At 47.6% G+C, this 22,076-nt stretch overlaps 1 protein-coding gene across 3 annotated transcripts in view; it reads right to left on the reverse strand.

Annotated features, from left to right (window-relative positions):
- The window catches only part of map2k5 (mitogen-activated protein kinase kinase 5), a 122,790-nt gene that overhangs the window by 76,539 nt on the left and 24,175 nt on the right, over positions 1 to 22,076 (reverse strand). For 2 of the 3 annotated variants that reach the window (XR_006001715.2, XM_041882876.2), the window contains exons 5-11: positions 20,803 to 20,843; positions 19,036 to 19,094; positions 18,666 to 18,720; positions 16,287 to 16,351; positions 10,113 to 10,152; positions 8,893 to 8,961; positions 8,089 to 8,170 (exon numbers count right to left, since the gene is read on the reverse strand). Coding sequence is in view for 1 of the 3 variants with exons in the window: in XM_041882876.2 (XP_041738810.1) it covers positions 8,089 to 8,170; positions 8,893 to 8,961; positions 10,113 to 10,152; positions 16,287 to 16,351; positions 18,666 to 18,720; positions 19,036 to 19,094; positions 20,803 to 20,843 (411 nt within the window). In the remaining 2 variants the exon portion in view is untranslated. The remainder of the gene's footprint in view (positions 1 to 8,088; positions 8,171 to 8,892; positions 8,962 to 10,112; positions 10,153 to 16,286; positions 16,352 to 18,665; positions 18,721 to 19,035; positions 19,095 to 20,802; positions 20,844 to 22,076) is intronic. The other variant, XR_006661810.1, reaches the window with a different exon arrangement.

Here is a 22,076-nt window from a genome sequence, read left to right on the forward strand (position 1 = left end):
ATATGTAACTCTGTGTTGTTGTTTTTATCGCACTGCTTTGCTTTATCTTGGCCAGGTCGCAGTTGTAAATGAGAACTTGTTCTCAACTGGCTTACCTGGTTAAATAAAGGTGAAATAAAAATAAAATAACCCTAACACTAAACCTAACACTAACCCTAACACTAACGCTAACCCTAACACTAACCCTAACAATAACCCTCAGCACTAACCCAGCCTCAACACTAACACTAACCCCAGGCTCAACACTAACCCCAGGCTCAACACTAACCCCAGGCTCAACACTAACCCCAGGCTCAACACTAACCCTAACCCTAACTCCAGCCTCAACCCTAACCCCAGGCTCAACCCCAGCCTCAACCCTAACCCCAGCCTCAACACTAACCCCAGGCTCAACACTAACCCCAGGCTCAACACTAACCCCAGGCTCAACACTAACCCCAGGCTCAACACTAACCCCAGGCTCAACACTAACCCCAGCCTCAACACTAACCCCAGCCTCAACACTAACACTAACCCCAGCCTCAACACTAACACTAACCCCAGGCTCAACACTAACCCCAGGCTCAACACTAACCCCAGGCTCAACACTAACCCCAGGCTCAACACTAACCCTAACCCCAGCCTCAACACTAACCCCAGGCTCAACACTAACCCCAGGCTCAACACTAACCCCAGGCTCAACACTAACCCTAACCCCAGCCTCAACACTAATCCCAGCCTCAACACTAACCCCAGGCTCAACACTAATCCCAGCCTCAACACTAACCACAGGCTCAACACTAACCCTTACCCCAGCCTCAACCCTAACCCTAACACTAACACTAACCCTAACGCTAACGCTAACCCTAACGGTAACCCTAACACTAACCCTAACACTAACCTTAACCCTAACGCTAACCCTAACACTAACCCTCAGCACTAACACTAACCCTAACACTAACCTCAACACTAACCCTAACACTAACCCTAACACTAACCCTAACCCCAGCACTAACACCAACCCTAACACTATACCCAGCACTAACACTAACCCTAACACTAACACTAACCCTAACACTAACCCTAACACTAACACTAACCCTAAAACTAACCCCAGCACTAACGCTAACGCTAACCCTAACCCTCAGCACTAACCTCAGCACTAACACTAACACTAACCCTAACCCTAACCCCAGCATTAACACTAACCCCAGCACTAACACTAACCCCAGCACTAACACTAACCCCAGCACTAACACTAACCCCAGCACTAACACTAACCCCAGCACTAACACTAACCCCAGCACTAACACTAACCCTAACCCCAACACTAACCCCAGCACTAACACTAACCCTAACACTAACACTAACCCCAACACCAGGGTCAACCCTAACCCCAGGCTCAACCCTAACCCCAGGCTCAACCCTAACCCCAAGCTCAACCCTAACCCCAAGCTCAACCCCAACCTCAACACTAACCCCAACCTCAACACTAACCCCAACCTCAACACTAACCCCAGGCTCAACACTAACCCCAGCCTCAACACTAACCCCAGCCTCAACACTAACCCCAGCCTCAACACTAACCCCAGCCTCAACACTAACCCCAGCCTCAACACTAACCCCAGCCTCAACACTAACCCCAGCCTTAACACTAACCCCAGCCTCAACACTAACCCTAACCCCAGCCTCAACACTAATCCTAGCCTCAACACTAATCCCAGCCTCAACACTAACCCCAGGCTCAACACTAACCCTAACCCCAGGCTCAACCCTAACCCTAACCCCAGCCACAACCCTAACCCCAGCCACAACCCTAACCCCAGCCACAACCCTAACCCCAGCCACAACCCTAACCCCAGCCACAACCCTAACCCCAGCCACAACCCTAACCCCAGCCACAACCCTAACCCCAGCCACAACCCTAACCCCAGGCTCAACACTAACCCCAGCCTCAACACTAATCCCAGCCTCAACACTAATTCCAGCCTCAACACTAACCCTAACCCCAGGCTCAACACTAACCCCAGGCTCAACACTAACCCCAGGCTCAACACTAACCCCAGGCTCAACACTAACCCTAGCCTCAACACTACCCCTAACCCCAGCCTCAACACTAACCCCAGCCTCAACACTAACCCCAGGCTCAACCCTAACCCCAGCCTCAATCCTAACCCCAGGCTCAACACTAACCCCAGGCTCAACACTAACCCCAGGCTCAACACTAACCCCAGGCTCAACACTAACCCCAGGCTCAACACTAACCCCAGGCTCAACACTAACCCCAGGCTCAACACTAACCCTAACCCCAGCATCAACACTAATCCCAGCCTCAACACTAATCCCAGCCTCAACACTAACCCTAACCCCAGGCTCAACACTAACCCTAACCCCAGGCTCAACACTAATCCCAGCCTCAACACTAACCCCAGCCTCAACACTAACCACAGGCTCAACACTAACCCTAACCCCAGCCTCAACCCTAACCCCAGCCTCAACTAACCCTAACACTAACCCTAACGCTAACCCTAACCCTAACCCCAGCACTAACACTAACCCCAAAACTAACACTAACCCCAGCACTAACACTAACCCTAACACTAACCCTAACCCCAACACTAACCCCAGCACTAACACTAACCCTAACACTAACACCAACCCCAAGCTCAACCCTAACCCCAGGCTCAACCCTAACCCCAAGCTCAACCCTAACCCCAGGCTCAACCCTAACCCCAAGCTCAACCCTAACCCCAAGCTCAACCCTAACCCCAAGCTCAACCCTAACCCCAACCTCAACACTAACCCCAGGCTCAACACTAACCCCAGGCTCAACACTAACCCCAGGCTCAACACTAACCCCAGGCTCAACACTAACCCCAGGCTCAACACTAACCCCAGGCTCAACACTAACCCCAGGCTCAACACTAACCCCAGGCTCAACACTAACCCCAGCCTCAACACTAACCCTAACCCCAGCCTCAACACTAATCCCAGCCTCAACACTAACCCTAACCCCAGGCTCAACACTAACCCCAGACTCAACACTAACCCTAACCCCAGGCTCAACCCTAACCCTAACCCCAGCCACAACCCTAACCCCAGCCTCAACCCTAACCCCAGCCTCAACCCTAACCCCAGCCTCAACCCTAACCCCAGGCTCTACACTAACCCCAGGATCTACACTAACCCCAGGCTCAACACTAACCCCAGGCTCAACACTAACCCCAGCCTCAACACTAATTCCAGCCTCAACACTAACCCTAACCCCAGGCTCAACACTAACCCCAGGCTCAACACTAACCCCAGGCTCAACACTAACCCCAGCCTCAACACTACCCCTAACCCCAGGCTCAACACTAACCCCAGGCTCAACACTAAACCCAGGCTCAACACTAACCCCAGCCTCAACACTAATTCCAGCCTCAACACTAACCCTAACCCCAGCTTCAACACTAACCCCAGGGTCAACACTAACCCCAGGCTCAACACTAACCCCAAGCTCAACACTAACCCTAACCCCAGCTTCAACACTAACCCCAGGGTCAACACTAACCCTAACACATCAACCCTAACCCCAGGCTCAACACTAACCCCAAGCTCAACACTAACCCCAGGCTCAACACTAATTCCAGCCTCAACACTAACCCTAACCCCAGGCTCAACACTAACCCTAACCCCAGGCTCAACACTAATCCCAGCCTCAACACTAATTCCAGCCTCAACACTAACCCTAACCCCAGGCTCAACACTAACCCCAGGCTCAACACTAACCCCAGGGTCAACACTAATCCCAGCCTCAACACTAATCCCAGCCTCAACACTAACCCTAACCCCAGGCTCAACACTAACCCTAACCCCAGGCTCAACACTAATCCCAGCCTCAACACTAACCCCAGCCTCAAAACTAACCACAGGCTCAACACTAACCCTAACCCCAGCCTCAACCCTAACCCCAGCCTCAACTAACCCTAACACTAACCCTAACACTAACCTTAACCCTAACGCTAACCCTCAACACTAACCCTAACCCTCAGCACTAACCTCAGCACTAACACTAACACTAACCCTAACACTAACCTCAGCACTAACCCTAACACTAACCTCAACACTAACCCTAACACTAACCCTAACCCCAGCACTAACACTAACCCCAGCACTAACACTAACCCCAGCACTAACACTAACCCCAGCACTAACCCTAACACTAACCTCAACACTAACCCTAACACTAACCCTAACCCCAGCACTAACACTAACCCCAGCACTAACACTAACCCCAGCACTAACCCGAGCACTAACACTAACCCTAACCCTAACCCCAACACTAACCCCAGCACTAACACTAACCCTAACACTAACCCCAACCCCAGGCTCAACCCTAACCCCAGGCTCAACCCTAACCCCAGGCTCAAACCTAACCCCAGGCTCAACACTAACCCTAACCCCAACACTAACCCCAACCTCAACACTAACCCCAGGCTCAACACTAACCCCAACCTCAACACTAATCCCAGGCTCAACACTAACCCCAGGCTCAACACTAACCCCAGGCTCAACACTAACCCCAGCATCAACACTAACCCCAGCCTCAACACTAACCCCAGCCTCAACACTAACCCCAGCCTCAACACTATTCCCAGCCTCAACCCTAATCCCAGCCTCAACCCTAATCCCAGCCTCAACACTAATCCCAGCCTCAACACTAATCCCAGCCTCAACACTAACCCTAACCCCAGGCTCAAAACTAACCCCAGACTAAACACTAACCCTAACCCCAGGCTCAACACTAACCCCAGGCTCAACCCTAACCCCAGCCACAACCTTAACCCCAGCCACAACACTAACCCCAGGCTCAACACTAAACCCAGGCTCAACACTAACCCCAGGCTCAACACTAACCCCAGGCTCAACACTAACCCCAGGCTCAATACTAACCCCAGGCTCAACACTAACCCCAGGCTCAACACTAACCCCAGGCTCAACACTACCCCCAGGCTCAACACTACCCCCAGCCTCAACACTAACCCCAGGCTCAACACTCACCCCAGGCTCAACACTAACCCCAGGCTCAATACTAACCCCAGGCTCAACACTAACCCCAGGCTCAACACTAACCCCAGGCTCAACACTAACCCCAGGCTCAACACTAACCCCAGGATCAACACTAAACCCAGGCTCAACACTAACCCCAGGCTCAACACTAACCCCAGGCTCAACACTAACCCCAGGCTCAACACTAACCCCAGGCTCAACACTAACCCCAGGCTCAACACTAACCCCAGGCTCAACACTACCCCCAGCCTCAACACTAACCCCAGGCTCAACACTCACCCCAGGCTCAACACTAACCCCAGGCTCAATACTAACCCCAGGCTCAACACTAACCCCAGGCTCAACCCTAACCCCAGGCTCAACACTAACCCCAGGCTCAACACTAACCCCAGGCTCAACACTACCCCCAGCCTCAACACTAACCCCAGGCTCAACACTCACCCCAGGCTCAACACTAACCCCAGGCTCAATACTAACCCCAGGCTCAACACTAACCCCAGGCTCAACACTAACCCCAGGATCAACACTAACCCCAGCCTCAACACTAACCCCAGGCTCAATACTAACCCCAGGCTCAACACTAACCCCAGGCTCAACACTAACCCCAGGCTCAACACTCACCCCAGGCTCAACACTAACCCTAACCCTCAGCACTAACCTCAGCACTAACACTAACACTAACCCTAACACTAACCCCAGCACTAACCCTAACACTAACCTCAACACTAACCCTAACACTAACCCTAACCCCAGCACTAACACTAACCCCAGCACTAACACTAACCCCAGCACTAACACTAACCCCAGCACTAACACTAACCCTAACCCCAACACTAACCCCAGCACTAACACTAACCCTAACACTAACACTAACCCCAACCCCTGTCTCAACCCTAACCCCAGGCTCAAACCTAACCCCAGGCTCAACACTAACCCTAACCCCAGCCTCAACACTAACCCCAACCTCAACACTAACCCCAACCTCAACACTAACCCCAGCCTCAACACTAACCCCAGCCTCAACACTAACCCCAACCCCAGCCTCAACACTAATCCCAGCCTCAACACTAATCCCAGCCTCAACACTAATCCCAGCCTCAACACTAACCCTAACCCCAGGCTCAACACTAACCCTAACCCCAGCCTCAACACTAACCCCAACCTCAACACTAACCCCAACCTCAACACTAACCCCAACCTCAACACTAACCCCAACCTCAACACTAACCCCAGCCTCAACACTAACCCCAGCCTCAACACTAACCCCAACCCCAGCCTCAACACTAACCCCAGGCTCAACCCTAACCCCAGCCACAACCCTATCCCCAGCCTCAACCCTAACCCCAGCCTCAACCCTAACCCCAGGCTCAACACTAACCCCAGGATCAACACTAACCCCAGGCTCAACACTAACCCCAGGCTCAACACTAATCCCAGCCTCAACACTAATCCCAGCCTCAACCTCAACACTAACCCCAGGCTCAACACTAACCCCAGGCTCAACAATAATCTCAGGCTCAACACTCACCCCAGGCTCAACACTAACCCTAACCCCAGCCTCAACACTAACCCCAGCCTCAACACTAGCCCTAACCCCAGCCTCAACACTAACCCCAGGCTCAACACTAACCCTAACCCCAGCCTCAACCCTAACCCCATGCTCAATTCTAACCCCATTCTCAACACTCACCCCAGCCTCAACACTCAACCCAGCCTCAACACTCACCCCAGCCTCAACACTCACCAAAGCCTCAACACTAACCCCAGCCTTAACCCTAACCCCAGCCTCAACCCTAACCCTAACCCCAGGCTCAATTCAAACCCCAGGCTCAACCCTAACCCCAGGCTCAACCCTAACCCCAGGCTCAACCCTAACCCTAACCCCAGGCTCAATTCTAACCCCAGGCTCAACCCTAACCCCAGGCTCAACACTAACCCTAACCCCAGGCTCAACACTAACCCTAACCCCAGGCTCAATTCTAACCCCAGGCTCAACCCTAACCCCAGGCTCAACACTAACCCCTGGCTCAACACTAGCCCAAGGCTCAACACTAACCCCAGGCTCAACACTAACCCTAACAACAGGCTCAATTCTAACCCCAGGCTCAACCCTAACCCCAGCCTCAACACTAACCCCAGGCTCAACCCTAACCCCAGGCTGAACCCTAACCCCAGGCTCAACCCTAACCCTAACCCCAGGCTCAACACTAACCCTAACCCCAGCCTCAACCCTAACCCCAGCCTCAACACTAACCCTAACCCCAGGCTCAATTCTAACCCCAGGCTCAATTCTAACCCCAGGCTCAACCCTAACCCCAGGCTCAACACTAACACTAACCCCAGGCTCAACACTAACCCCAGGCTCATCACTAACCCTAACACCAGGCTCAATTCTAACCCCAGGCTCAACCCTAACCCCAGCCTAAACCCTAAACCCAGCCTCAACACTAACCCTAACCCCAGGCTCAACACTAACCCCAGCCTCAACCCTAAACCCTAACCCCAGGCTCAATTCTAACCCCAGGCTCAATTCTAACCCCAGGCTCAACACTAACCCCAGGCTCAACACTAACCCCAGACTCAACACTAACCCTAACCCCAGCCTCAACCCTAACCCCAGCCTCAACACTAACCCTAACCCTAACCCCAGGCTCAATTCTAACGCCAGGCTCAATTCTAACCCCAGGCTCAACCCTAACCCTAACCCCAGCCTCAACACTAACCCTAACCCCAGCCTCAACACTAACCCTAACCCCAGGCTCAACCCTAACCCTAACCCCAGGCTCAACACTAACCCCAGGCTCAACTCTAACCCCAGCCTCAACCCTAACCCCAGCCTCAACCCTAACCCCAGCCTCAACCCTAACCCCAGCCTCAACACTAACCCTAACCCCAGCCAACACTAACCCTAACCCCAGGCTCAACACTAACCCCAGGCTCAACCCTAACCCCAGCCTCAACACTAACCCTAACCCCAGCCTCAACCTTAACCCTAACCCCAGGCTCAACACTAACCCTAACTCCAGCCTCAACACTAACCCCAGCCTCAACACTCACCGTCCATAAACTCTGTGCATATGGAGATCCTGTTCTCCACAAAGAAGGCACTGTAGAATGTTATGATGTAGGAGGAATCACACTGCAAAACAAAAAAACACAATTAACACAGTTCATCCACTCATTAATGAACATTAATGCATGTTGAAGTATTTATTGTTGAACTGTTCAGTTACTCCATTTCACAGTTGACCTCTTAGAAGAAAAGGAGAGAGCTGGGGTAAATTATTGAGGGGCTTATCAGCAATCACGTGTCTCCGCCTCGTGATCGTGTGTGTGTGTGTGTGTGTGTGTGTGTGTGTGTGTGTGTATTTCACCGATCCCTGACTTGCCACACAGGTGGAGAGGAGATCCACTCAGATAAAAAGGTGCTCCATGAACTAGTCTAAAGTCACCTAGAGTTTAGACTAAACACTGCAGGTCTGATAAGAGAGGCTTCAGCTGGGGAGAGATTTGACTACATGATTTGGGGCAGTTGGGGGAGAGATTTGACCACATGATTTGGGGCAGTTGGGGGAGAGATTTGACCACATGATTTGGGGCAGTTGGGGGAGAGATTTGACTACATGATTTGGGGCAGTTGGGGGAGAGATTTGACTACATGATTTGGGGCAGTTGGGGGAGAGATTTGACTACATGATTTGGGGCAGTTGGGGGGGGAGATTTGACTACATGATTTGGGGCAGTTGGGGGAGAGATTTGACTACATGATTTGGGGCAGTTGGGGGGGAGATTTGACTACATTATTTGGGGCAGTTGGGGGAGAGATTTGAGCACTTTGGGCTCTAGAGGATAGAAGCTGACCTTGTAGAGGATCTCTAACTCGGACATGATCTGTTTCTGTAGCTCCACTGTTATGTCCAGAGGAATGACCTGCAAAGTCACCAGCACAGCCCAAATGAGACACTAGGGTTACATACACGCGCACAGGATATATGCAAGCATGCACACACAGCTAAAGCACTTCAAAAACACACACAGAAAAATTTGAACAATGCACATTATTGTTATGGAACTATAGGTCCAAATAATTCTGCACTGGTGGTAACACATGACGTAGAAACCTTGTAGATGAACTCATGATTCTTTCATGCCAACCTATCTTGATAGTGTGGATACCATACGGTAAATGGGCAGTACCAAGGGTGTGAATTTGATCTTGCCGTGCTGAGCTTAGCTAATAGCTACAACAGTGGCACGCTAGCATTAGCAAAGATTACCTAAGCTTGCAGGATATCATTGATTAAAAGGTTAGAGAGAGAAGGGAGTAGCTACATGTAAACATCATTGATTACAGGTTAGAGAGAGAAGCTACATGTAAACATCATTGATTACAGGTTAGAGATAGAAGCTACATGTCAACATCATTGATTACAGGTTAGAGAGAGAAGGGAGTAGCTACATGTAAACATAATTGATTACAGGTTAGAGATAGAAGCTACATGTAAACATCATTGATTACAGGTTAGAGAGAGAAGGGAGTAGCTACATGTAAACATCATTGATTACAGGTTAGAGATAGAAGCTACATGTAAACATCATTGATTACAGGTTAGAGAGAGAAGGGAGTAGCTACATGTAAACATAATTGATTACAGGTTAGAGATAGAAGCTACATGTAAACATCATTGATTACAGGTTAGAGAGAGAAGGGAGTAGCTACATGTAAACATAATTGATTACAGGTTAGAGATAGAAGCTACATGTAAACATCATTGATTACAGGTTAGAGAGAGAAGGGAGTAGCTCCATGTAAAGAGGGTCAAGGAGGTACCCATTACATGTACCTTCCATTCCACTCCAATAGATTAGATTACAGGTAGAATGACAGAGCATGAGAACAAAGTGGATGAATGAACGAATGAGAGAGGGGGATCACAGAGGTTGAGATGCATAGCAAATGAAAGAGGGAGGAGAAAAGGACAGAGCTAGAGATATAGAAGAAGACTAGTGGAGTTGAACGTGATTTGGTAAAAGGAGAGGTGCCCAGGAAAAGATTACAGCAGTACAGCTGTTGATCTCACCTTCACCGCTAACACTCTCTTGCCGAGAAGATGGTACGCTCTGTGGGAGAGAAAGAGAGGAAACATTAACATAGCCCAACAAAGAGCACGCCAGAGGTTCAGAAAAGTCCCTCCTAAACTATGTCACTGTTCATTCATCCTGGCCTTTAAAGTAATCATGTGAATGAAAATATGTTGAGTGTTGAAAAGGATTTGGGTGAACATTACTACATTCAGTAATATACATAGAGTAGAGGTATAGGTGCAGACTATAGATGCTTATTAAAATCAGGCATACACTATTTTCCTAGTTGGTTAGATATAACATGGAAAAAGGGGTGTTGCCATAAAGGAAACAGTATAATCCAAATGAGCATGACAACATGCCTCTTAGTCTAACAGTATTTCCATCGTTAAAGGTCAGAGGTCAAAACAATAGCCTTCATGACACATCACCATTGAGCCCAGTCAGTCCTGTATGGTCACAGTTCTCCAGACAGGTTTCAGGTGGCAGGTAAACCAAACAGCCAAGGAACACCGGCCGGCCAGCCGACCTTAATTATTTAATTACGAAACTCCTTAATTCCCACAGGCCTGGTTTAGTTGCCGGCCAAGAGGGTCGGTTTACCAAAAGCGCCGACGTCTCAACATCCAATCCTCTTGTCCCCGTAGAACAGCTGCCGGGGGTGAGGGCCAGAGGGAGGGCGTACGTCACCAGGCCAGTTCACCAGTTTGTTTACGACAGCCAGGTATACGGGATACCTCCCGCGGTTTCACCTGTCAACGGGTTAGGCCGGCACGTATGCGCTCAGACCAGGGGTGTGATTAATGCGTGGTAGATTGGATCGTGTTACACCCAGCCCAGACACCCCTAAACTGGCCCTTTAATTAATGACACCTCTTAGTGTCTCGTCTGGTTCGTCTGATAACTACCCTCCAGTTAGGACCAACACTAGGCTATCCCTCTCATGCCGGGTGCTCAGCGCTGTACGTACCGACATACCGTTTCCATTTAGATATTTTTTGGGCAATGGAATTTTTAACTTGGTTTTAGCTTTCTATGTACCAACTTTGTATCAGAAGGTTTGCTATAAGCATTCATGTCAGGTACTGGGTCCTTACAAGAGCTGAGTCTTAAATGCATGAAGGCATTCATAATGCATCAAGCACAGGTCATTCGTTGAAACAGTTACCACTTTTTCCACCCCTGGCTGTTTTCAAGTGAACATTCCTTTCGGTCTGTAAAAGGCCTCGGTGCATGCAAGGCTTACTTTCACCTTTTAGTTTTGATGTCTTACTGTTCCTTTAAGCTACAATCAATATCAATTAAGCACGACTACTGGTTCTTAATTAAGACAAGATGAAGATGTTAATTGAGACCGGAGCGGAGAGCCAGAGATGTTAAATACTGATTGGACTGATTCTGTGTGTAGCAAACGAACAGAGCAGGTAATCGTTATTTTATCATGCTGAACATGTTCAGGTTCACATAACAACGTGCTGACACACTCAGGAAGATGTTTCTTTCAGATGACACATCTTTGTGTGTTGTCATGATTAGTAACGGCTTGGAGGATAGCCTCTCTTTTCTCGTGTCTGCACCATTTTGTCACTAATGAACTGGGAAACAAGCACATTCACCATAACATCAGTATTTGTGAAGACACAAGATCACATTTAAATGTAATAGGTGAGCTAACAGTCCCCTCGGGATGAGTGTATCACATATACCAGGCATTTCAGTAGCCTAATGTTCCCAAGAATGCTTTCCTCTACTCCCCAACAGAGTGATGACACGACAACAGTACAACCTCACCGTTAGAGTGAGTGAGAAGCCTAACTCCAGTCTCGATCCCTCCATGCAGCCTGTAATGTGGGGGGCCCAGTAGATCCACTGTCCTTGAACCCCCCTCAGGGCCAACCCTCCACCGGTGAGTTACAGTGACAGGCCTGGTGACTAGAGGACCTGGGAGCAAGGTTACCCAGACGCCCGTCCCCACCCCCTCTTCCCCCCGTCCTGACCCCGTTAAACGTGCCCCATTGCTTGGATCTTATTTACACTCCAGTCCCTGGTGTAATAAATGCTCCACCATGCAATATTCATGGGACTGGCTAGCTCTCTGAAGCGGCCCCGGGCGGGCGGTCAGGGCTGGAGGGTTGGTTTACAGTGCCACAGGGTTGGTAGGCCAGGCGGCCTCTCTTCCAACCAGACACCCTCACCTGAGATGGCCCGACCAGATCGACCGGGTCACCTGCCAAACAGAGACTGACCTACATAAGTTAAGAGCATATGGCTCTGCAGACGAAGAGGCTAGCAGGTACGACCATACCACTACAAACTCACAAAGATGGAGAAACATTACACAGACCCACAACAATGAATATAAACAGAGGGTATATCCCCATGGTTAGCAATGGTCTCAGTTTCCCCGTCACCCGAGACCACTAGAAGCAGAGAAAGAGGTGATGGAGGGAAGAAAAAGTGAAAGGAGAGAGGGGGACTGCGAGAACGGAGAGAAAACAGAGGTAAAAAAAAATAGCTTAAATAAACCTTGACGTGATCAGCTGCTAAATAGCCCACGCATTTCAACCCTGCAGCTTAAGATATAGTAACCAACTTACAAATTAACGTGCAGAAATGTTCCTGCTCCCCACGTCTAAATCAATGGGAGAAATCAATAAGACAAAACAGGCTGAGGGACTTCAGGAGAGGCCACGCCGGTGTCTGAGTGGATGAAACTGCATGTAAATGTGCTTGTTCTAATTGCGCAGGTCCATCAGGCACGGAATGGCCGCCTGTCCCTGCGCTAGTTATTTATAACCTCGTAGGACAGGCGGGACCTCAGAGAGGGAGAGTAGAATGTAATAAAAAAACAAGGGACAACATTGATGGATCACCGGGTCACAGAGACACGGAGGATAGCCAAGGTGTCAGCAACATCCAATTGAGTCTAAATGGCCGTGGGTCATAAACAGGGTTAAGGGTTAAAAGGTGGAGAGCCTTAAGTGGAGCTATTCACACTAGATAAGCTTAATATAAACCAGGCCAATAGAGAGACAGAGGAGAGATAATGACCTCCTTTAGAGAAGAACATGTTCACATTACAACATTTAGCTTCAAAATGAGGAGACACAGCGTGTCTTTGTGTGTGTGTGTGGTGTTTTATTGATTTAACCCTTATTTTATCAGGTAAGTTGACTGAGAACACATTCTCATTTACAGCAACGACCTGGGGAGTAGTTACAGGGGAGAGGAGGGGGGATGAATGAGCCAATTGGAAGCTGGGGATGATTAGGTGGCCATGATGGTATGAGGGCCAGATTGGGAATTTAGCCTGCTCCCCACGATGTTGGAGGCAGTAATTATGTATAAAGGTGTGTGTGTGTATACAGTATGCGTAGATAAGCGTGTGTGTGTGTGTGTGTGTGTGTGTGTATAACATGTATGTCATTGGGTTATCAACACTTCATACTCTGACATATAATAGCACCAGTACAAAACACAAAGCCCAACAGAGAAGCCCACCAAATTATTTTTTAAAGAAAGCAATTTAAAGTAATACTCCAGGTGCCTTACTCTGTGGGGAAAAACCCTCTGTGCATGTTTGACGGTCAAAGTGGTTTGTGTTTTACATGAACCAAAAGTGTTTAGGGTAGAGGTGACATAGGACACAAGAATACAGATATTACAGGCCCTATTTTCCCCTTAGGGCAGTGCCCTGTGTTCGTACAGATATCCACACGCGCCGGGTCCCCTTGCTGTCCCCAGCCTAGGACCAGGAAAAACGTGTCTCTCTCTCCTATCTGCTGTGTACAACACAATTACATCTGAGGGCACAAGCAGTGGTCTGGGATTCACATGCAGAACAGAGACAGGTGGACAGACAGACAGAAAAAATATCAATGCTAGAGGAGATGCAGGAAGCAAGACACAGCACAGTGTGAATGGAAGAAAACAAACACACTGACAGACAACACAATGAAACCTAAGCATATACAGATGTAGGATCTTAATTTGATCACCCTGTTTGTAGGAGAACTTTCCTGCAGTGCAGCAAATTTAAAACTTGTAGTGTATTTGAGGTTTAAAAAGGCTTCTGAAGTTGGTGGGCTTCTCTGTTGTAATTTCCACTTTGAAATTTCTGACTTGATTTTCACTTACGAAAAATGTATCAACCCCTACAAAAATGTTGATTAATTATCATCTACATAATAATTCATATATGCTGTTGCTGCAGGATTATTTACCTGCTGTAGCAAACTGGCTCAAATTATGATCCTTCATCTGTAGCAGTCAGTAAGTCTGGTCCTACACCAAAACACAATGTCTGACTCACAGACAGACAGGTTACTGAACCCTAACCCCATGAGTAGAGGACAGACACCAAGCCTGTGTGTGTGTGTGTGTGTGTGTGTGTGTGTGTGTGTCTTGGTCAGTGGTGATAATGTGACAATGACACCAGAGGGCAGAGAGAGATGCCAGAGTGATTCCTACAGGCTCCGCTCCACTCCCCAGGCTCCACCTGGACTTCCTCTTATCTCCCCACTGAACCTCATTAAGCGGCTGATTGGATAAGCTCAGCCACATTGTCCTTGTCTTTCAGGAAACAGCAGGAGGACAACAGGACCCTGAACAACAAGTAGACAAGTCAGGAACTAAGCCTACTGTACTTCAGCCAATCAAGTCATTTAGATGCCAAGTAATACCCTTGAGGTCAGGTGTAAAATGTAGTCTAGCGTTCGAGGTAATCATTGCACAGTGCGGATTAAAGTTGGCGGACAAAGTCTAATTGTTGCTGAGGATTTGTCAGGTTTTGACCAGGTGAATTAGTGGCTAAGCTACTGTACATCCCTATTTGGTGTAAGGCTACTGCGTATATTAGAAACGTTCCCCGATAGGGGCCAACTCCATATATGCAAACAGTAAGGTGAAATGTACAGCCCCATTGCAATCTTTGAGATGCTGCCTTGTTTGCATGTTGACCAAAGATCCTAACAGAAATTAAACATAACAATACCAAAACTAACATGAACAACTGGACCGGCTGAGAAAAAAAACTACTTCAGCAGTTTTTCTCCCGACCATAAAAAAATCTGCCGCAGAACCGTATGGATTTTCTGCTGAGCTCAATTGACTGAGAAGTTGTCGGGAGGTTGCAATATCGGCTTTCCTCAGCCCAGCGGAACAATTTCCCAAGCCGAGCGAATAGCCAGTCGCTTTCTCCCTCAACTATGAGAGATAGGCCGTTAATGAAACAACCTCGCCGCAATAAAACGGTAAAAGAAACTTAAAGAAAAAAGAACAGAAAAAAAACCAGCCTGTGAAAGAAATAAACTGGATTTGCTCCGAATGAAATTTACGGCGGGCTCTGACAGAGGTGACAGACCGACAGCCTCTCTCTCTGTCAAGTCAAGGTTAGCCTGAGAAGTGATCAATACTTCTATCTCAATAAAAGGGTTAAATAATAGGAGATGGAGGAGAAGGAGGAGGAGGGGAGGAAAGTAAGAAGAGGAGGAGGAGGGGAGGGGTGGAAAGAGAGAAGAGAAGGAGAGTTATAAGGGGGGGAAGGATTTGAGTGTGACGATCCAAATGCCCCCACTGCCACAGTGTGTGTGTGTTGACAATACATCAGTCAGGTGATTTGGGAGGAGAGTGTTCTCTCCAGGTAACATGCTGTATGGTCCAATGGGGCAATCACTCTCATACCAGATCAATACCACATACGTTTGGCAACCTTCACATCGTAAAAAATACATAAATTGAATCGCCACTTGCGCCCCAGACACTAACCAGCCTGATGTATTTCAGAGGGACACCAGAGATTAACAGACAGAGAGAGAAGGAGAGAGAGAGAGAGTGATATGGTGAGAAAGAGGGAGAACAGAGAAATAGGGTGAAAGAGAGTCAGAAAGAAAGAAAAAGAATGTAACTAGTTCTAAAAGTCTGGAGAAAGAACATGGATTGTATATGTGAGGGGGTGTACACTTTAATGAACTCAAGTGGTAATCAATATCATGTTCTTGGAATGAACAGGCAGCGGTTAAAGGGACAGTTTTAGAGAGCTGCGACGCATTTTCTACCCTTCACTGAGAACCCCATACCCCAACCACGATTCTTCGTCCAAGACCATTCTCATTGTTATACCTTCCAGTGTTGGAACGAAGGCCCACAGTAAAGTACGGACAGGCACTTACTTGTACACGGTCCCTCCGTTTCCATGGCCAAGCTGCTCCTGGTATTGTATGTCTTGGCCATTGATCTAAAAGAGACACAAACAGAGATCAATACAAATAGGATAGAAGATAGAGATATCAATGGAGATTTAGAAAGTGAGAGATAGAGAGTGATAGAAAGGGAGGGAAGAATGTTACTGGAGGACGTAAACAAGGCGTTCAGGTCATCCCAAGTTCAGAGAGGAGAGGGAAAGAGAGAGATCAATACAACATTTGCTGTCCAATTTATAAAAGGACAATGGCGTACCGGGGGCCGGGTGGAGGAGGAGTGATGGAGAGTTTAATGACGATTTGTTTGCTGTCGTCGTTCCATTCCTGTGTTGATAAAAGGTGTCAGATCGGGGTAATATAACATGGCCCCGTGTGACATGGAGGGGAGGCTGGGGAAAAGTTTCCTCCTGTCAGACTAATGGGAGGATGGGAGGGTGTGTGTGTGTGTGTTAGAATTTACACACACACACACACACACACACACACTGCATTTACTACCCCCAAAAAATAGTATACTGCACCGAATAAAACTCACAGCTACGTTTCCATCCACTTGTTAAAACATTTTTCAAGCCACTATTCTAATATTCACACAAAAAGAAATGCATTTCACTGACAGAGGTGTTTCCATCAAACTGACTTGTTGTGAATAAAAACTTTGTGTAATGACGTAGTACACACACAAAGCACCGTGACACAACGTTTTATTTACAATGTGCTTCCATCGCATTTTAAAAACTCTACCGATGGTTTTGCTACAAAAGTGTTTCGATAAATAGCCAACTTGCCCGATCTGGTCTTGGCACATGCTCTCTTTGCAGATAAAGTGGAGAAGCTACGCGATGAGATTAAATATCGTTTTTAAATTTCTCAATTGGCAGCCAAGCACCATGATGTCACCAGCATTGCCTACACATAATATCCTGGATAGGCCTTTTCATGTAAACTAGCAACAAGCTCATCACCGCACATTCACCACCTTGAGAAGTTCAACATGTCTTATTTCATCTGTAGCCTAATAAACAGGTTTCCATGTCGTAGTGGGAGGACAACACAGCATCGCAAGACTATTTCAACATTATGTTATTCTATCAATATTGGCGTATAATAGCATCTCCACCAAAATTTGAAGCATAATCTATTTCACCAACAAAAACAATTTCCACCCATGTCGAACGCATTTGGTTTTGTCGACATTTATAAAAACGTACAGACAATTAGATGTTTCCACTACACCCGTCGTGATGTTTTTAAAGAGCCTGGTAATTCATACGCAAAAAAATGATTGGATGGAAACATGGTTCATGACAAAAACAGCCTGTCAAAAAAATTAAATCAGTTTCCATCAGCTTTTTAATAATCAACCTTATACAAATGTTGCTCTCCTTCACGACAAAACACACTGACATTCAACCCCCAAGCCATCCCAGTTTAACAGTGCTCTGTTGAGAGTGTGTATTAGGGGTTCAGTTCAAGCCTTTTTATGAAGCCTATAGCCCAATAAAGACATGTCTTCGGCTGGCGTGACGCTTGTCACTTCATCAATACCTACAACAACCCCCACTCTCCAACACCTTTCCCATTTAAACCCCATGACAGCTTTCAGATAAATATTTATATCTCATAACCTGTATTAGATAGATACATCTGTTTGGGTGGCTGTGGTTGGGGCTGGTCCTGGTTAGCAGGCTTGTCAATAGGCTGATTGTGTGGGCAGATGCTTGATTGTGCTGCTGAGACCAGCATGATATGAAGTCAATGTCTTGCTGTCAAGGTTCATTTTGGCCAGGGGGAAAGGGGAGAGTGGGGCTACACTGGGGTTTTAAATGCCCCACCACCAACCCCTCCTCCAATTCAGCCCCATTGATTGGGTTACATGGGAGGGGGGTGAGATACTTGTCAGGTGTCAGAGAGAGAGAGGGCAGGTGGGAGGGGGGATATGGCTCCATTAGACTGATGTGTTACAGGTGACATCAGGGAAGTGGCTGGGCTTAATTGTCTGCTTGACACACTCGCCTGGCCTTACGTGTGTGTGTGTGCGTCTGTGTGTCTGTGTGTGTGTGTGTGTGTGTGTGTGTGTGTGTGTGTGTGTGTGTAACCTGGGCGACAGCGCACAGCTGAGACAATGAATATCTATCCAGTGGGTCAGGATAAAGATCTCACCCGGGGGTGGCGGTGAAAGAGGAAGTGAGCTGCAGCTTTCAGAGGAAATCAATGAGGAGCCACTCACTGGCAGGGACATGCCGTGTCTTCTTCAATAGGAGCTAATAGGGTGCAGGCCTGGCCCTGAGGACCGCGCCTAGCGGGGACACGTGTGTGTTTAGTTCAGAAGGGGGAGAAATACCATACCTGTCCATTCATCAAAATCTTCTTTAGCTCCGCGGATGACTTCTTTAGACTGGGACTGAAAAATGACAATATCTGGATTCAGTCAAAAGACACAGGCTCTAGAGCAAAGGTGTGATGTCTACACTGTAGTCTACATAGATACCAAGATATTCAAATCCACTGTATATCTGAGAAACACAATCATATATCCATCCATCAACCCATCTATCTATCTATCAATCCATCCATTTACCCATCCAGCCATCTATCCATCCAGCCATCTATCCATTGACCCAACGGCATTTACATATATTCCCCCATCCATCCACCCTCCTCCATCCACCCCCAGGCAGTTGGGCCTTAACCCTCCAGACTCCCCCAGACTCCTCACCTATTGTTGGGCATAGCGCCGACGGTGGCGGGGGAACAGTCATTGGGCCTTGTGTTCACCTGCAGCCAAAAAGAGACAGAGACAATCAGTGGGCAAGACCAACATACAGCCAGCCAACCAGCCAGGCAGGCAGGCAGGCAGCAGGCCTTCTAATGAACCCATTGCCTGACTCAACACACTACCTCTCTTGCTCTCTCTTTCTCTCAGTTCAAACTGCGGGTTAATTGACTTTTGATAGATAGAAAGAGAGAGAGAGGGAGGGGAGGAGTAGCTAGAGAGAGAGGGAGAGAGAAAGAGAGGAGAGAGAGAAGGAGACAGAAGGATGAAAGAGAAAGGGTATCTGTGTGTAGTGGTGCTACCCAGAAACGAACATAATGAGGACTATGGGAGCATCGTTGGAAAAACGTATTGAAATATTCACATTTTGGGGGAAAAGTACCAACTCTTTAGGGCATTTAATTATTTCCAGGTCTGTATGGGTATGGTTGAATGTTTACGCCTAAGACCCAGCACACCCGGATTCAACCCAGATAGAACAAAAGACAAACAAGAGGGAAAACGGGGTGGTCGTTCTAAAAATAACTTGTTTAATTGAGGTCCACAGGTCGCCGTGTTGGGTCCACTAAGGCAGGGATTCTCCCTTTAATTAGTGCCCAGAGAAGAGCTCATTTAAATGTATAGCATCTAGTTCCCCCTCATTATCTAAAGCTAATTCATTTGAGATTAAACATTATCAAAGGGTTTCAACATTATATACGGAGAAACAAACATTTGACCTTAAAAGAGATTCCCCATCAAAACATTGTCAACAGGAACCCTTGACGTGTGTTAAATAAAATAAAGACATTGTGATTTCAGCATTTCAATTTACGATTAAAACAGAATGCAATGTAGCCTTACTAGAATGGAACATGGTTTTAAGAATGAGCTAGAGACAGGGTTGTCAGCTTGGTTAACCCATTTAACCCATTGTAATTAGCAGAAGGGTTTCAATAGCTAACATATGAGCAGAACATGAAGATGGAGTGTCTGGGGTGTTTCTGAATGGGGTTCTGGGTAATGACCATTTCATGGTCGGGTGCAAACGCCTTTCCTCCGTGGTGCTGCTTGACTTGGCTTGGTCTAACCCTGCTCATCCTCAACATCCAATCAGATGTGTGAAAATTGAGGGGACCATGATGCTTTGGGGGGCAGCTTAGAATATAATACCCTGCTCTTAGCCGCCCATCGCACCAAATGAGTACTGTGAGCTGAGGGAAGGGAGAGAGAGAGAGAGAGAGAGAGAGAGAGAGAGAGAGAGAGAGGGAGAGAGGGAGGGAGAGAGAGAGAGAGAGAGAGAGAGAGAGAGAGAGAGAGATGGAGAAAGAGAGAGAGATGGAGAAAGAGAGAGAGAGAGAGAGATGGAGAAAGAGAGAAAGAGAGAGAGATGGAGAAGAGAGAGAGAGAGAGAGAGAGAGATGGAGAGAGAGAGAGAGAGAGAGAGAGAGAGAGAGAGAGAGAGAGAGAGAGAGAGAGAGAGAGAGAGAGAGAGAGAGAGAGAGAGAGAGAGAGAGAGAGAGAGAGAGAGAAAGAAAGGAATACAGCCACAAATCTTCATATATAAATACAAAGCAGAGAGAGAGAGGGGGGGGGGGGAAGAGTGTGAGAGTGTGTGTGTGTGTGAGAAAGAGAACCTTGACTTCAATTGACATTTCAATAAGTGGAACACAGCGTTACCAATCCATTTCGCCCCAACTTTTCTCCTGAAACAATTATTGAGATGGGTACCTTAAGGCCATGTATGTTCCGGATCCCTGGAGTCTTGCCGGCTGAAACAGTAATTGACTAAATTTTAGAACACATCACAGGGCCATTTACAAATGGTGCTGAAAAGGAATCGTTTAAAAAGGCGAAATGAGGGTGAATCTGAAATTAGCTGCGCAGAAAAATGATTGAGATGTGGCTCTGGAGACCGGGAGAGAGGGGGGAATTAGGAAAATATGATTTTTTTTTTTCAGGCTCTGTCTATAAATGGGTGGCTGCTTGGCTGGAGGACTAGTGGCAGTCATTTGTAGTTATGCTTGGTTTCAGTTACACATATGCGTGTAGATGGTGAAGTGAAGCAACACTTGTACTTTATGAATACAGTCTTTTCCAAGACAAACAGGTTCTATTTAAAAACTGTACATCTGAACATACTCCAAGTATTCAATTGAATAGAGCATTGTGTAATAGCCTAACTCTTATCAGTTGTGGCCAAGACCACAGTGACAGCCAAGGAAAAACTAATTGTTTCATTGGTGAAACAGAACACAAATCAACAACACTTTCCTTCTTAGTTGTGAAAACATTTATAAAACGTATAAAAACACAAATGGAACATCAAATTAATTGGAGCTTTACTGAGTTTTAGAGGGAGACGAAGCCAGATTGTGCACATTTTCCTCAACACAATACCATTAAAGTCTATGTTAAAGGCTCTGTCAATTTTGATTGATTGCTTTGTAGTGGCTGTGTTGATTCTTTCCACTCATGGGCACCCACAGTTCTCTACCCAGCACCCAGCCTCTCTCTCTCTCTCCAGTCTCTCTCTCTCTCTCTCTCTCGTCTCTCTCTCTCTCTCTAGTCTCTCTCACTCTCTCCAGTCTCTCGCTCTCTCTCTCTCCAGTCTCTCTCTCTCTCTCCAGTCTCTCTCTCTCTCTCCAGTCTCTCTCGCTCTCTCCAGTCTCTCTCGCTCTCTCTCCAGGCTCTCTCTCTCCAGTCTCTCTCTCTCTCTCTCGTCTCTCTCTCTCTCTCTAGTCTCTCTCACTCTCTCTCCAGTCTCTCTCTCTCTCTCTCTCCAGTCTCTCTCTAGTCTCTCTCTCGTCTCTCTCGCTCTCTCTCCAGTCTCTCTCTCTCTCTCTCTCTCTAGTCTCTCTCTCTCTCTCTCTCTAGTCTCTCTCGCTCTCTCTCCAGTCTCTCGCTCTCTCGCCCCAGTCTCTCCACACAGCCAACATCCCTCCCCATCAATGAACTGTGATCACATCACAGAGCTTAGAAAACTAAGTTTGGAGTGATCAGAA

The sequence above is a fragment of the Coregonus clupeaformis genome, chromosome 15 (assembly GCF_020615455.1).
Source record: "Coregonus clupeaformis isolate EN_2021a chromosome 15, ASM2061545v1, whole genome shotgun sequence".
NCBI lineage: Eukaryota > Metazoa > Chordata > Actinopteri > Salmoniformes > Salmonidae > Coregonus > Coregonus clupeaformis.